Source organism: Garra rufa, chromosome 1, assembly GCF_049309525.1.
Source record: "Garra rufa chromosome 1, GarRuf1.0, whole genome shotgun sequence".
In the NCBI taxonomy this organism is placed as follows: Eukaryota; Metazoa; Chordata; class Actinopteri; order Cypriniformes; family Cyprinidae; genus Garra; species Garra rufa.
In genome coordinates, this window is record NC_133361.1 from 32,608,321 (window position 1) to 32,625,533 (window position 17,213).

The 17,213-nt window shown below is 35.1% G+C and overlaps 2 protein-coding genes across 2 annotated transcripts; one reads left to right on the forward strand and one right to left on the reverse strand.

Annotated features, from left to right (window-relative positions):
- Nucleotides 1-746: 746 nt before the first annotated feature.
- gfer (growth factor, augmenter of liver regeneration (ERV1 homolog, S. cerevisiae)) lies at nucleotides 747-3,371 on the reverse strand. Its single transcript, XM_073833232.1, has 3 exons — nucleotides 3,162-3,371; nucleotides 1,769-1,977; nucleotides 747-1,673 (listed from the first exon to the last, which is right to left on the reverse strand). The coding sequence occupies exons 1-3, from the start codon at nucleotides 3,369-3,371 to the stop codon at nucleotides 1,511-1,513; spliced, it is 582 nt and encodes a 193-aa protein (XP_073689333.1). The 3' UTR covers nucleotides 747-1,510.
- Nucleotides 3,372-4,470: 1,099 nt separating this feature from the next.
- Nucleotides 4,471-16,914, forward strand: drg2 (developmentally regulated GTP binding protein 2). The gene is made up of 13 exons (XM_073833239.1): nucleotides 4,471-4,572; nucleotides 4,810-4,908; nucleotides 5,014-5,174; nucleotides 6,247-6,336; nucleotides 6,468-6,528; nucleotides 12,379-12,469; nucleotides 12,546-12,618; nucleotides 14,215-14,305; nucleotides 14,382-14,479; nucleotides 14,579-14,744; nucleotides 15,580-15,638; nucleotides 16,484-16,537; nucleotides 16,633-16,914. The coding sequence occupies exons 2-13, from the start codon at nucleotides 4,845-4,847 to the stop codon at nucleotides 16,717-16,719; spliced, it is 1,095 nt and encodes a 364-aa protein (XP_073689340.1). The 5' UTR covers nucleotides 4,471-4,572; nucleotides 4,810-4,844; the 3' UTR covers nucleotides 16,720-16,914.
- The last annotated feature ends 299 nt before the right edge of the window (nucleotides 16,915-17,213 follow it).

Genomic DNA, 17,213 nt, shown 5'->3' on the forward strand with positions numbered 1-17,213 from the left:
CAATTGAGTAAATTTTTTCAGGATTCTTTGATGAATAGAAAGATCCAAAGACCAGCTTTTATCTGAAATAAACAGCTTTTGTAACATTATACACTATACCATTCAAAAGCTTGGAGTCAGTATTTTTTTCTGTGATAGAAATTAATACTTTTATTTAGCAAGGATGCTTGATAAAGATGTTTAAAAAGATTTCTATTTAAAAAATGAACTTTCTATTCATCAAAGAAACTTAAAAAAAACTCTACTCAGCTGTTTTCAACATAATAATAAAAAAGTTTTAACAGCAATTCAGAATGTTAGAATGATTTCTAAAGGATCATGTGACTGGAGTAATGGCGCTAAAATTCAGCTTTGAAATCAATATTTAAAATAGTAAAAATATTTCAAAATGTTACTGTTTTTACTGTACTATTGAATAAATGTAGGCTTGGTGAGCAGAAGGGATTTCTTTAAAAAACATTTAAAATCTTTCAGTTCAAAACTTTTGATTGGTAGTGTAATACTATAGCCTACCTTTGCCACATTTATTGGCAGCAAATAAATAGAGTTTTGCTTGTTTTTAACCGTTCTTATTAATATATAGTATTAATAATTAGTTATATATTAGTATTCATAATTCATTGTGAACCAGAAACCATTTGTATTCATATAGTAAACCACAGCACAATTCATAGCTTCAAATGATTTAAGATAACACAAACAATATTTCTTTTTTTACTAGAAGAAAAGCAACATTTTGGATAGAAAACTATTTTATTTGGTTTTAAATTCAAAACATCTTAATGATGGATTTGTGTATTACAGACACGCATCTTTCTGCTTCATAAGACATTAATTGATGGATTGGAGTCATTACTTGTGTTTTATTATGTTGTTTTTAATCAGCTGTTTGGACCCTCATTCTGACAGCACCCATTCACTGCAGAGGATCCATTAGTGAGCAAGTGATGTAATGCTAAATTTCTCTAAATCTTTACTAATGAAGAAACAAGCTCATCTAAATTTTGGACAGCATGAGAGTGAATACATTTTTAGCAAATTTTCATTTTTAAACTATACCTTTAATTGTCACTCCAAGTTTATGTAAATAAACAACCTGCTTTGTTTTTATAGCATAAGTATTGGTGAATTTTCAGTTATTGTCTTACAGTGAGGGGCCTTATAGTTGTAGGGCTCTAGTAGAACCACTGCTCTAAACAAAGCATTTTTTTCCCCCGGCTGTCTCATATATTTTGATAACGTTCATCCAGTTGCCTCTGGGCTGTTCACATTTACTGAGATTTCAATAATTACAAAGCAATATAGGCCATAATGCCATACTCTTGCAGACAGCAAAACTCTATTAAAAGCACAGTACAGACAGCTGTATATTAATAAATCACTCTATCAATTAGTGCAAAGTCAACTTGTATCATGTTTGTGCATGACTCCTGAATGGCACTTGCAACAAACAGGACAAGTCCACAGAATCGGTGTGCACAGCATGTGGCTCATGTTGTGTTGGAGGTTTTCAGTCACAAGATCCATCTTTCCAGCCATCTCGCCATCGCTCATCCACCTTGCTGCAGTCAAACTCTGGCTTGCCTAATCGGATGTTGATGTCATTATGGAGGCGACACAGCCACTGTGAGAGGTTGTGCCGACTGCTAGTGTCTGGTTGATTTGTTTTCAATCTGATAAGAGAAGAAACATATGCTACCAAATGCAAATGCAAACACTGCAATGCTTAAAGATGAATATAAAAACCACAACAATAAAAGATGATAACCTTGATTTCAGGTCCTCTGCACACTCATCACATGGGAAAACCTTTGAGAAGAGGTTGATGAACTGTGTCATCTCTGTCCGTTGTACTGTGGTCGGTGCGTCTGGATAATATGCAGCCATAGTGTGAAGAAAAGACCATGAGCTCCTGCCCAGTTCTTCTCTGTCCAGAGGGCATTCAACAGGCAGAGTCTCCTCCACTGCCTTGCTTTCCTGTTCAAAATATCACATGACTGTTTACTGTCCTAGTACAACATTAATGCGTAAGAGCCATTCACAATTCAATGTACAGTGCATTCAAGCTATACATTTGAACAGTCTACAGTTGAGGTCAAAAGTTTACATACACCTTGCAGAATCTGCAAAATGTTAATTGTTTTACTAAAACAAGAGGGATCATACTAAATGCATGTTATTTTGTATTTAGTACTGACCTGGAGAAGATATTTCACATAAATTATATTTACATACAGTGCACAAGAGAAAATAATAAAATGTATAAAAATGACCCTGTTCAAAAGTTTTCATACACGTGATACTTAATACTGTGTTGCGACCTGAATGATCCACAGCTGTTTTTTGTTTAGTGATAGTTCATGAGTTCCTTGTTTGTCCTAACTGCCAGATGTTCTTCAGAAAAACCCACAAATTCTTAGGTTTTTCAGCATTTTTGTGTATTTGAACCCTTTCCAACAATGACTGTATGATTTTGAGATCCATCTTTTCACACCGAGAACAACTGAGGGACACATACGCAACTTTTACAGAAGGTTCAAACGCTCACTGATGCTTCAGAAGGACAAACTATGCATTTTGCAGATTCTGCAAGGTGTATGTAAACTTTTGACCTCAAATGTATGTGTTTCCTAGGAATCAAACATATGACTCTGGGTTTATGCAATGCTCTGACAGCTGAGCTATAGTTTCTGAAAAGTAGCCACAATCATGATTGGCTTCTCTCCATTGTTAAACACAATATTCTGTTATTTTACCTATGAATCCTAATGGAACAGAGGAGTAGTGACTGGTATGATAATAATTAACCACAATTCATTTTGTGATTCCAAAAGTTTCAAGAACTACATGTCTTAAAAGCAATACAGAAATATGGTTTCAGTTTACATCTTGATTTTGTGTTATGTTTAGCATTTTAAATTATATTAGAGCTTATTTATTATTTTCTTATTATATTTATATTTTATTACATTATAAGTGTTATTATTATATTAATAATATATAATATTAATAATGCATAAAGGTAAATACTTTAAAGTCATCCCTTGGAAGTTTTCTGAGGGCCCATGATTGAGAACCACTGTAACAAACTGTGTTACTTTAGTAGCCAAGATATTTATAAAGTATAGCTACAACTGACTGTCAGATATCAGTCTGTTCACCTGCACTGAGGCTAAGGACGTCTGTTTCTGCAACTTCATCCATGATTTAAAATCCGTACACGCTCGGCACGGTTTCTTTTTCGGCTCTCCGGTATTGGTCTGATCCTTACTCGTCCTTTCCTCAGGTGGTTTGCCTGCTAAGGGGAACGGGAAGCCCTCCATACCCGCGTTGTTCTGCGTTGAAGATCGCGACCCCGCAGCAGCTGCCATGTTTAAAATCGGAAGATGCGTTATGTACCACCGGGGTTGCCAGATCTCCGTAAAAAAACCCATCTTAAAAACGAACACAAATATCAAAACATAAAACATGCCACTTACATAGCTAAAATACATATTTTACTGTTTGCATTGAACACATTTGACAACTTACGCAGTCTGCTTTGATACATAAAATTGTCGTACCTTAATATTAACAGTTGGTGAATACAATTCCTTGGAAGGTGGCTTTTGAACTACTTGAAAATAACTATTTAGAGTTTAAAGATTTTGTTCTAAGCTCACGCTTGTTATTTTCTGCACACAGTCTCATCACCAGTTATCCAACACAGTTTTATTATGGCTAATATAAATTGTATCCATCTTTTTCTTCAACATGAAATTATGGGTGAGACTCATATCAGCTATAAGGAGAAGAAAAACAACGTGCAGTAAACGGTAAAACTGTTTGCACTACAAACCAGTGTGTTCAAATTAAGATAATACATTAAAATAATATGGTAAGACACACCCATTTGCAATATGAGCTGTTTTGTACAGCTAAAAAATAGCTGGACGCGGATGAGACCAGAAGCCACACCCATAAAATTTATAAACGGCAAACTCTTACGAAAAGAAAAGGTGGATAGAGTGAAATATTTAAATACAAGCAAGTTTAGGAATAGCCATGTTATGCGGTTAAACCGCGGACTTGGCAACCTGTGTATTTCCGAGGTGATCGAATCGTTATTTTGAGCCAGATCTTCTATTTGAGCACGCTAAGTTAAGCGGTTCACAAAACTGATCTGAATTGTTTATAAAACAGCGACAGGTGCCTTCACGTCGCTTTAATAGAACGAGCCATTGACAAAATAACGACGTAATTATGTTCTGAGGTGAAAAAACGATTCTTTGAAATGCCTGTTCGATTGAACCGATTCCTGGAAACGATTCATCTACTGTTATGCATCATAGGAACGTTTGTTATTGATTATGTGTTGGTTTTATGTCAGTTATCCACAGTATGCCAACAACGGGTAAACACACTATACCTGGCATATCACTTTATATTAAAGTACTATATTAAAATAAATGTTCAGGAATTAAATATTAAAGAATTTGTTTCACTTCGGAGCAATTTCTCCGCAGCACTGTCAGCCAGCGGGTGGTGACGTCACTAGCAGTCCATGCTGCAGACTTCGGGCTGTCTTAAACTGTAATTATCAAAACATTCACTCCTCTAAATACGCGAATGACAATATCTAAGACTTTCGGAAGAGTTGCATTCATATAAGTAGGCATTTTGCATGATTTTTCAATGACAGCTCAATCCGCAATAGTGTTTGTATAAGTGCCTGCTAGCTTAGCTTACTACTGACAACGTAGCCAGAGAGCAGATGGTCTGTACAGTATGACTGACATGCTTTATTTCACACTGCTGTAATGTTCACAGGCTTCACATAAGAAATATAGTCAACCTGACTAACAATGGGAATTCTGGAGAAGATAGCAGAGATAGAGAGAGAAATCTCTCGAACACAGAAGAATAAAGGTAAGCCAAGATCCTTCCTTAAATGTCCCGTCATGGGCCTTTAGTGTCTGTTTAACGTTACTTTTAATCAATTAAATCCTGATTACTTCCAAACTTGTTTTCCAGCAACTGAGTACCATCTGGGTTTATTAAAAGCCAAGCTAGCCAAATACAGAGCCCAGCTTCTGGAGCCCTCAAAATCAGCTGGAGCCAAAGGTGAAGGCTTTGATGTTATGAAATCTGGTGATGCTAGAGTGGCCCTGATTGGATTCCCCTCAGTCGGCAAGGTACAAATTATGACATCTGCACAGTATTTTGGATGGACTATTCAAAAATCTAAATTGGAACCAGATTTGGTCCTTGCTACAAAAATATTTTCTCACTAATAAAGTAAAATAAGTCTTGTTCAAACTATCTTACCCCTTCAAACATTTGTCTCCCTGAACCACAAAATCAGTCATAAAGGTAAAATGTTTTGAAATTGAGATGTATAAATCATCTGAATCTGGTTTGTTAGTATAGGACAATATTTGGTCGAGATACAACTGTGAAAATTTGTAATCTGAGGGTGCAAAAAAAAAAAAAATCTAAATTGCCAAAATGAAGTTATTAGCAATGCATATTACTAATCTTCTTTATGGGACATGACCTTTAAGTAATACCTTAATGATTTTTGGCATAAAATATAACTGTAATTTTGACCTGTACAATGTATTGTTGGCTATTGCTACAAATATACCTGTGCTACTTAGGACTGGTTTTGTGGTTCAGGGTCACATGAAGAAATATGAAACTGAACTCGCACGGAAGCTCTTCCATTTATTTTGGACCTGTCACTATAATGAACAACGTTGTTTTCGTTGAAGTATTGTCACATTTATTAATGATAAAATCCCGAAAGATAGAAATAATAACCTTTAAAGACAATATTTTAGGACACTATGAATGTGACTCTATGAAAGAAAATTCTAGCTTTGTTATTGATTTATGTTCTCTGCAAATTGTATATCCACAATTATAAGTTCACCAGCAACAAACCAACATTTTTGCAAAAGAATTTGAAAAGTATTTTTAATACCATTTCATCTACACTAAATAATAAAGTAAGTAGAACTGACTTTAGTGACTTTAATGCATATACTTAAACTTATGTATAAATAAATGTTTTTTCCGTCTCCTCTTTTGTCTTTAGCAAATTATTTATTTTTCTCTCTTGACAACGGATGTATTATGAAATTTTGTCTAATGTACACAAACATTTTCTATTAGCAATATGTGTGATATCAATTCTGTTTTTTGCACTAAAAAAACATGAATTCATTAATTTAAAAAAGGCTCTAATTCATTGTGTTTTTGTAGTCTACATTTCTCAGTTTAATGACATCAACAGAAAGTGAAGCAGCTTCATATGAATTCACCACCTTGACCTGCATTCCTGGTGTCATCGAGGTATTATTTATTCTAAAATATTTTTCTTTTCGAACTATTTTTGTTTAAATCTTATTTCTGTTTGTTGTTATTAATAATTATAATAACCAACATGATACGGGTTTCTTTTAATTAAAAAAAATCAATTCTAGTACAAAGGTGCCAACATTCAGCTGCTGGATTTGCCTGGTATCATTGAGGGGGCTGCACAAGGTATGTTTATTTGTGTTTTGAAGAGTAACATAATTTTGCGTGTGTATTTTGTAGTGCTGTCAAAAAAAGAACAAATTAATTGCACAGTTTTCTGAAATGACTCATGATTAATCCCACTTAACATTAAGGTTTTTAAATATACTTTTATATTGCAATAATTTCACATTCTCTTTTTAAATTAATGTAGAAACAATATAAAGACAGTATATTTGTTTAATGCCGCCTTTTTTATGACTAAAAGTATCACTAGCTGCGTTTTCATTTTCAGAATTGCGCAAAACTTTGGTGATATTTTATAAATGTCGATTAAAAAGTATTATGAAATGATGGCGTTTCGATTTAAACGATGTTATGAGACTAAATCGTATTTGTTTTCTCTCACGATAAGTCATGGCAACGGATTTTTGTGAGATTTTGGCTATATTTAATCGAATGTGACCAATAAATGCGACATTTCCATTACTGTTTTGTCAAATATTCCTTTTTTTCAAATTGCCTGAAAAATCAACTCATGTGAGCATAAAAACTTTTTTGCGCAATTGGCGCGTTTCCATTAGGTGTATTTTCAATTTGCACAGTTTAAAGGGTAATGGAAACAGAGCTATTGATACCAATACTACTGATGTCTCTGAAACTGTTTTCCCCCCTATGATTTAACCATTGACTGTAGTCATTTAACATTACAGTATAATTAAGAGCTATCCATTTTAACATTTATTAGACTTTAAAAAATAACAACTTCTAATTTAAGTACACTTAAAACAGTCTTCACATAAACCTATTATTTACATGTTCCCTTCAGCAGTGTTGTGAACTTTTCTCAGAGACCAGGAGACGTTTTGGATATCTTGAAGCAGAAGTTTCTCTTTATTGAGATCCTAGCTGATCGTTCGCTGCAGTCATCAAAAGTCGTCTGACTAATGTCAGATACAATACAGTTTAAATACATTTCCAGGGGGAGAGGAAAACATAGAGGTGGAGTCAATCTAAACAAAGCATGCAAATGCAGTACAGGAATCAGCCCGTTACCAGAGTTCCCCAGCCCTGATCTCATTATCATAACAGTGTCATTCATAGGCATAGGTGCTAATCCAATCAGTCTGACAGTATTGCCCATACCTTCACATTATCATAGAGACAAAGGCATCGCTGTAGCTTGAGAACAAAAGGTTAATGTCTCAGACACCTGGGCTGCCTGATTTGATCTTCTTAGAATGTCATCATCTGTACCTTTAGAAGCTAAATAGAATATACTTCACTTTAGATTTTCCTGTGAAGCTATGTCAGAACATATGATCAACATTTCTTAAATTTGTAATCTTACAATCCCCTCTTTGAGAGTTCTAATAACTCTCACATAAAACAAATTTAAACCTCCATAAGTTCATTCTGTAGCCTATGTTGGTTAACATAAGCCCCATCTTGCAGTCATGTAACTTGTAAAAGTTACAGGCACATATAACATTATCCTGTGTCTTGTCCTAGATTTACGTAGGTGTAATAGTTCTTTTCAGAACCATAACTGTTGACACATACGACAAGGGATGGTGAAATGTCGTACAAACTACATGATGTCACAGAAAATCATGTAGCGTAAGAGTGGAAGTCTTGAAGTCTATGGCGCCTGAATAGCTGTGAAGCTGTCTGTTTTCTGTAGTCCGTTTCCCACGTAGATTCACTCAGATGACTCTTTGTCCTCATGAAGCTTGTTCATGGATGTCTGAAGTGATGCTTCACACCAGGGTTTCTCTTATGAAGATGACTTGGCATACACACCTGAAACACAAGAAAAACAAAGAAACAGCAGACCAGCAGTATTCATGCATAGACATTTTTAGACTTCTGTTGATCGTATAGTGGTTTTATTTATTACATTAAAATTCTAGTGATCGGATAGTGTTTTTTTTTTCCTTCTTAACCTAATCTTAATTTGACACCTAATAGACCAGTGAGGTGGGGATTGAAAGTACTAATGGGGAAAAACCTATGAGGAAATGTTCACCGCAGGATTGGCCCCCGAGGCCTATTGCACTTCGGTTCTTTCCTGGGCTCCTCACTGGTTTGTGTGTCCTAATCTGTCCCTTTAAGTGTTGTGCACACTGTATAGTGTGAGACATAAGTTCCTAATGCAGAACAAAAATACATGTATTTCCAAAACAATGCAATCACTACATTTCAGTCCTCTAATTAAACATCAGTCCTGGTAGACATCATAACAGAGGATGGGTGACTGAATAGAATATTCTGGTATGGCTGTGAGTGTTCTTCACCAAGTGTCCCCAAGTTTGGGGGGAGTGATATTCAACTTCCCTTTGTTCTGTTAACAAAGAGTCTTTCATCTTTGTTGTAGATTACTGGGGTAATTAAGAATTCACAGCCTTAACGGTTAGCACCTCAGCAAGCTGCCCAGTGAGTTTGGTGTAGTGGGGAGGTGCTGTTTTAGCATTGCTAGCAGACTGTGTAAAAGCTGATTAACATTGTTCATTTCTTTTACGTATTTTTTGTTTTTCCTGCATTCTTTCATCAAGTGTCCAGGTTTACCGCAGTAATGACAACTACCCTCTCTCTTAGGACATTTACTTTCCTGTCGGTTCTCTGTTTTCAACTTAAAGGAAGCTGCTGCAATCTTTACTCTGGCTTTAACATCAGAGTTTCTTTCCCAAATAGCTAACCTGTCCAAGTTGCTTTGCAGGGTTCTATTGGACCATGTGAGATCTAAGAAAGGCAGTGCATTTCTATATTCAATTAAAAGGCCATCAAACCATGTACGAGCTAGTGGTCCTTTATCATCTAGCACCTTCTCTGGAGTGTCAACTATTCCACTGTATGCTGCAGCTGACTGACAAAACCTTTCAGTGTACTCACTTACAGTTTCATCCTTCTTTTGCACACAGTTAGTGATTCTGGACCAGTCTGTTTTGGGTCCTATGATATTCTTTAGAATTTTTAAAACACCTTCTCTCAAATCGCCTTTACTGGCATGTTGTAGTTCAGAAGTAACAGCAGACTCAAAACTGTTGAATTCAGATTCAGTTAGAATTTGTGACATCAGCTGTGTGACTTCTGCTAACGACATGTCATAAAGACGCATTTTGCTGTTCAATGCTCTTCTGAATTCAGAAAAACCTGTGCGTGCTGAAGGTAAGCTCTGGGACAATCTCTCTATGTCTTTAGGTCCAAGCATTCTTGCAATTGCTTGTACCTGAACAACAGAAGAGTTGGGAGGAACATTTTCAATTCCCTGAGATCTTCTCCTAGCACCACAAACCTTCACTGAATTTACTGCATTTTCTTCCATCGTTATAGTATTGCTACTGTCTTGTCTACATGAAGACTGTAAGTCAGGATAGCTTTCATCTGACTGTTGGTCTTTTGAATCACTTTTGGTTAAGGCCTGGTTATGGCCCACCTTTTCAGTGAAACAAGACAATCGAGTGTGCAGCTGTTGATTTTGTTCTTTCAACTTAGTGATAACCTGAGCCTGTTCTTGTGCTAAGGATAGTGTAAATTCTCTGTGGCAGCAGATAATGCCTTTTAGGTTTTTCTTTCGGATACATGTTCCGAGTACCTTTTTGCATTCTTCAATTGACCAAACTTTATCTGGATCAATACCAAATTTCTGTGTCAAATCAAATTTTACTGACTCAGTCACTATTGAGTCCATATGCTCTCCTAACAATGATTTAAACTCATCGTCTGTCCATAATGGCGTAGCTAGTCCACCTTTCTCTGTGGTTGGAATTAGCCTAGCATTCTTTCTAACCATTTTGCGAGTTTCCTTGCTACCACGCAATCACAACACTAAAACTTCTCTGATCAACAGAGGGTACGCTTGTTAACACAGATCAACTATTGTTAACCTTCCCTGAATTAACAGAGGACAACACAAACTACTAGCACTTAATGCTAAACTTCTCTGCCAAAACAGAGGATAACAAATTTTAGCACTTTAATGCTAAACTTCCCTGCTTAAAACAGAGGATTTGCCATGAAACAGAGGATAAACAATTTTAGCACGTAATGCTAAACTTCCCTGGGTGAACAGAGGATAAACAACTCTTCTCTAAAAGAACAACTTTAGAGGGTAACTTAGTTAACTAAACTGTAATAGCTGTAGTTAACCTTCCCTGAATAAACAGAGGATAACAAATATTAACACGTAATGTTAATCTTCCCTGAGTGAACAGAGGATAAACAACTTTAGCACGTAATGCTAAACTTCCCTGAATTAACAGAGGATAAACAACTCTTCCCTGCCAAAAAAACAGAGGGTGAACAAATATTAACGTAATGTTAACCTTCCCTGAGTGAACAGAGGATAAACAACTTTAGCACGTAATGCTAAACTTCCCTGAATTAACAGAGGATAAACAACTCTTCTCTAAAAGAACAACTTTAGAGGGTAACTTAGTTAACTAAACTGTAATAGCTGTAGTTAACCTTCCCTGAATAAACAGAGGATAACAAATATTAACACGTAATGTTAATCTTCCCTGAGTGAACAGAGGATAAACAACTTTAGCACGTAATGCTAAACTTCCCTGAATTAACAGAGGGTAACTTTTCATCTCTAAAAGAACACCTTTAGAGGATAACTTAGTTAACTAAACCCTACAGCTGTCTGTTAACTCTTCTCTGACGGCGCAGAGGATAACTATATGTACTGGTCTTTAGCGGTTCTTTTGGATAGAGTAGCACTCACCAACCCTTGGTTGTAAAGGAAGATTCATGGAAATCTTTGTTCAGCTGGAAGTTTCGCTCTGGATTCCAAAAGATGCAGTCTTGAAAGCAGATCTTCTGTTGAGCTTGCTGTTTCAATCTGGATTCAGGTGAAGAAGCTGGAACTCTATCCGGGTCACGGCACCAAAACTGTTGTGAACTTTTCTCAGAGACCAGGAGACGTTTTGGATATCTTGAAGCAGAAGTTTCTCTTTATTGAGATCCTAGCTGATCGTTCGCTGCAGTCATCAAAAGTCGTCTGACTAATGTCAGATACAATACAGTTTAAATACATTTCCAGGGGGAGAGGAAAACATAGAGGTGGAGTCAATCTAAACAAAGCATGCAAATGCAGTACAGGAATCAGCCCGTTACCAGAGTTCCCCAGCCCTGATCTCATTATCATAACAGTGTCATTCATAGGCATAGGTGCTAATCCAATCAGTCTGACAGTATTGCCCATACCTTCACATTATCATAGAGACAAAGGCATCGCTGTAGCTTGAGAACAAAAGGTTAATGTCTCAGACACCTGGGCTGCCTGATTTGATCTTCTTAGAATGTCATCATCTGTACCTTTAGAAGCTAAATAGAATATACTTCACTTTAGATTTTCCTGTGAAGCTATGTCAGAACATATGATCAACATTTCTTAAATTTGTAATCTTACAGCAGGTAGGAAATATACAGACATTGAATATCAAACACTACATACTACGTTAAATGTAGATCAATCCATAAAGCTACAAAAGTTATTGGTTTCCTCTTTTTTTCCCTTTTGTTCTTTGATTAATAGACATCAGACCAGCTGGGATATTAGCTTATTTGACTGCTATTACTTTAAGAGCTGCCACTGCTGAATGTGACGCGGATCTCGTAGTTTCATTCGTGCTTTAATATGAAATGATACAGGGTACAGCATTTGCTGCCGCATTTATGTATGCAATTGAAGCGTGCTTACTAAGAGCACAGTATATGGGCTGAAAGGACAGGACAGGTCAATTCGTGCATTAACTGTTTCTAACACCGTTAAACTGGACAAATTAATCACTTGCGGTAACACGCTAATTTTGACAGCATTAGTATTTTGACATATTAAATGTTTCCTTTGTCTGTGTTTTTGTTTTAAAGGTAAGGGCAGAGGTAGACAGGTGATTGCTGTGGCTAGAACTGCAGATGTGGTTGTCATGATGTTGGATGCAACTAAAGGAGATGTTCAGAGGTGAGCTGGAGCAGTGGAGAATGTTTGCTCTGTTTGGACTATTGCTCTGTTTGACGACGGTTGGTTTGGTTTTTAGGGAACTTCTGGAAAAAGAACTTGAATCTGTTGGCATCAGACTCAACCGCCCCAAACCAAATATCTATTTTAAGGTTGGTGTTTCAGGTTATTTGTTGTCAGAGTTTGTATATTGACTAAATGTCTTTTAACTTGAGTTTTAGTCGATTTGATCAAAATAGCATTTGTTCAACAAAATAACTAATAATATGCAAATGACAAAAACACGTAACAGTTGTTCAAACTGGTCAAAAGTTGTTTGTATATCTTTATTCAGTCAAAAGTGACAGTAAAGACATTTATAATGTTACAGAGGATTTATGTTTCAAATAAATGCAGTTCTATGAGGCTTTTTACAAAAGTGTTTTCAACATTGATAATAATAACCAGGGCTGCACATAAGTTTTTTAGCCTAGTTCTCATAAGAGTACTTGGAGTTTTAGTTTAGTCCTCACGCTGCACATAGTGTGACTCATTAAATATAAAAAAATTAGTAATAGCGATAATAATATAATTGGACTTCATTTATTTTTAATTATAAAACGGTTAGTTCCATTCCTCAATTCTGATTGGTCAGCAGCTGTGTCGTATTCATGATACGGCACTGCTATGACCGCTTCACTCAACGGTTTTGTGTATCATTGAACCCCCTTAGCAACCACCCTTAGCAACATAAACACAGCTGCAGCAGTTAGGGACTACTTTTTACAGCGGAAGGCAGTTAATGATTTTACTTTATGAAAACATACAACTTAATATATATAAATTAATATATATTTTTGATTTTAATATTTTTATTGTGTGGTAACCATTTTATAAAAGCAATAAGGTACTTGAGGCCGTGCTGTATCGTGAATAAATCACGGCTGAAGGGGTAACAACGCCCTTCAGCCGTGATTTATTCACGATACAGCACGGCCTCTCATACCTTATTGCTTAAATAAAATAATAAGGTGTTTCAAAATAAAAAGGTTGTATTAAGTAAAAATACAATTATTTTATAGCAAACTTAAAAATAAAATGATAATATATACTTTTTTTACTATACAAATTTTCATCATTTTCAGTTAGAATAGAAATCTTATACAGTTTTACAGTTTGTTGATGCAAAATGTTTTTTTGGGTATTAACAGCTGTCAACCATGTTGGTACACAAATGCGTGCTCTGACCTTATTTACACAGCGTATTTTCTTATTTTGGCCGCGCATGCGGACCTGATAATAACTGTTTTTTAAGCAGTAACTCAACATATTAAAATGATTTCTGAAGGATCATGTGACACTGAAGATTGGAGTAATGATGCAGAAAATTCAGTTTCGCCATCACAGGAATAAATTACATTTTAAAACATATTCAAATAGAAAACAGTTATTTTAAATTAAAATAGTATATCACAATATTATTGTTGACTTTTTTTAATTAAGTAAATGCAGCCTGAGTGAGCATAAGAGACTTTCAATAAAGACGAATAAACCTTTAACAACAAAGGCACTTTCGATTAATATTAATGAACTTTAATCATCCACAATTAATACACATATAAATGATGATTAATCGACATAAATTTAAAAACATAAACTCCTGAAATTACAGCATATAATATTGTGATAATAGTATTGGCTACATTTAGAGATCATTATTCCTGTTGCAATTTTTATTGCTTATACTTAATAAAGATTTGTTTTTTCAGCCTAAAAAGGGTGGTGGTCTATCGTACAATTCAACGGTTCCCCTCACACAGTGCTCTGAGAAGCTTGTTCAGCTCATTCTTCATGAGTACAGTATCCTTTAGCCTTGTTTATTCACTTTTTTATTTTCCTCTAATAATGAGCGACATCAACCTTAACATGACTTCAGAAATCTTCAACGCTGAGGTTTTGTTCAGAGAGGACTCCACTCCTGATGAATTTATTGACGTCATTGTGGGCAACAGAGTGTACATGCCTTGCTTATATGTGAGTGTATTTTTCAATACATGTATCAGCCTGATGCAAAGCTTCTTAGTTTTTAATATATGTCAGTAAATGTGATATAATTAATCTGTCTTGTTACAGGTGTACAACAAAGTGGATCAGATATCTATAGAGGAAGTGGATCGTCTTGCCCATAGACCTAACAGTGTAGTGATCAGTTGTGGCATGAAGCTGAATCTAGATTACCTCCTTGAGCAGTTATGGGAATACCTGGCTCTGATCTGCATATACACTAAGAAGAGAGGAGGTAAGCTTTTTTTGGTCTTCAAATTATTGTCACTTGAAGTTTTTTTTTACCCTGAAACTTAAAAACTTAAAAGTCCCCTGTTTTCCAACATAATATATATATAGTATATAATAAAAAAATATATAGGCTAATATATTTCAGAGATTTCTGCCTTACTGACATTTTAAAGCTGCTTGTTTATTATTAATACATTCAATTAATTAATTATTAGGGTTTTTTTTAGGAATAGTTCACCCAAAAATGAAACTCTGTCATTAATTACACACCCTCATGTCGTTCCAAACCTTCGTTCATCTTCACAACACAAATGAATACATTTCTGATGAAATCCGAGAGCTTACCCTTCATTGAAAGCAACGCAACTACCTCGTTCAAGGCACAGAATGGTAGCAAGAACATTGATAAAATAGTCCATGTGTCATCAGTGGTTCAACTGTAATGTTATGAAGCTACAAAAATATTTTTTGCAAAGAAAACAAAAACTATGACAATTTCTTCTCTTGGAACGACATGACAGTCATTTCTTAATTAATGACAGAATTTTCATTTTTGGGTCAACTATCCCTTTATGCATTTTAATTTGTTAATTTGTTCATTATTTATTAGATCTTTTAGTATAAACCATGTCAAACAGTTTTTGGTTCATTTATATCCTCTTGAACAGATGGTGTTGCATAAGGTTCACATTTGAAATGTAAATCATAATTTTAATTTGTAAAGTTTCCTTTCAGAGTTTGCCATGAAAGCTAGAATAATAAATAAAAATAACAGTTTTTGTAATTAGTGTTTTTATCCCCCCGGTTCTTACTCTGTTTTTATTTTTACTGTTGTTAAGCACGCCCAGATTTCGGTGACCCTATAATCATGAGACGAGGAGCGTCAGTTGAACATGTGGTATGTCTCCTGTTTCGTTTTCCTGTGATACCGGCAACTTTCATGTATTCTCATATGTGACCCTGGACCACAAAACCAGTAATAAGTGTAAATTTATCGAAATTTAGATTCTCGCGTCATCTGAAAGCTAAGTAAATAAGCTTTCCATTGATATATTGTGTGTTAAAATAGGACAATGTTTGTCTGAGATACAACTATTTGAAAACCTGGAATGTGAGGATGCAAAACAATCTAAATATTGAGAAAAATACCTTAAAAGTTGTCCAAATGAAGTTCTTAGCAATGCATATTACTAATCAAAAATCAAGTTTTGATATATTTATGGTAGAAAATTTACAAAATATCTTCATGGAACATGATCTTTAATTAATATGCTAATGATTTTTGGCATAAAAGAAAAATCAATAATTTTGAGCCATACTATGTATTTTTGGCTACTGCTACAAATAAACCCGTGCTACTTAACACCGGTTTTGTGGTCCAGGGTCACATATTTGTTTTGAAATATTATACTAAACACAGTAGATGCTGTTTTTTTTAACATAAATTTTCATAATTTGCAACGAAAATATAAAACAGTTTTTTTGGAACTCAACTTAAAAAAAAAAATTTAAAAATATATTTTTTCCCAAGTGCAAGTTTGCAATCGCAAGTACCCACTAAATGATGATTTTATATACAGTATGTTAAGCTTACTGATATTTTAAATGTTATTGTGGGTTTCAATACATCTAAGATGTACATCTTGGTTGTGGGACATCAGTTTGCACCAATTCTGTAGAATGGTCCATATATATTTATATTGTATCAGTCAGATTCATGATTGTGCTTCTTATTTCTTCCAGTGTCACAGAATCCACAGGACATTAGCTAGCCAGTTCAAATACGCACTTGTCTGGGTAAGATCCTTCTTCACGTGAAATATACTCTTGCTTTTGTTCTGTTTTTTCCCCCTCCTTTTTCCTTAAACTACTGCTGTCTTTTTGGATCACAGGGAACAAGCACAAAGTACAGTCCTCAGAGAGTAGGACTGACACACATCATGGAACATGAGGATGTCATTCAGGTTGTGAAGAAATAAAAGCTAGTCTTCAGATCCACTACAAATCCAAAAGAACATTTGATACATACATAACAACATTTTTTCATTGACAACAGCAGTGTTTCATGGAGCCTCATGGAAAAACCTGTGATCAACAATTGAAAAGTGATTATTTTGTTTATGAAAATCATCTACCTGACAAAACCCATTTTAATAAACAATATTCAGATCTTCGTTTTATTTTTGCCTTTCATAATATGAAAAACTGTTCTTCCTTAATGAACTCAATTGGACATGGACAGTGTTCAAAATGTAGTATGAATCATGGAAATAAACTAAGTTTGAGTAGAAAGAGTCATATTTCAAACATTTTAAAATTCTGCACTTTTACAGGATACATAAAATATATAAGATCACCAGGGTCAGATGACAAAGAAGCAATGGCCATCATAAAGATCAAAACCGAGCAGATGGATTCCTCCAATCCTGGGTTAGCTGTACTTTACAAGCCTCTTAAAACTAACATGTCATAA

What these genes read in the sequence shown, in the direction of transcription:
- gfer (XM_073833232.1), bottom strand. Translation starts at nt 3,371, where the DNA reads ATGGCAGCTGCTGCGGGGTCGCGATCTTCAACGCAGAACAACGCGGGT. An exon ending in CGTCCTTAGCCTCAGTGCAG is followed by an intron (nt 1,978 to 3,161) that starts GTGAACAGACTG and finishes TATTTTGAACAG; the next exon opens with GAAAGCAAGGCAGTGGAGGA. An exon ending in GCAGAGGACCTGAAATCAAG is followed by an intron (nt 1,674 to 1,768) that starts GTTATCATCTTT and finishes TTCTCTTATCAG; the next exon opens with ATTGAAAACAAATCAACCAG.
- drg2 (XM_073833239.1), top strand. Translation starts at nt 4,845, where the DNA reads ATGGGAATTCTGGAGAAGATAGCAGAGATAGAGAGAGAAATCTCTCGA. An exon ending in TGTACATGCCTTGCTTATAT is followed by an intron (nt 14,480 to 14,578) that starts GTGAGTGTATTT and finishes GTCTTGTTACAG; the next exon opens with GTGTACAACAAAGTGGATCA. An exon ending in GAGCGTCAGTTGAACATGTG is followed by an intron (nt 15,639 to 16,483) that starts GTATGTCTCCTG and finishes TATTTCTTCCAG; the next exon opens with TGTCACAGAATCCACAGGAC.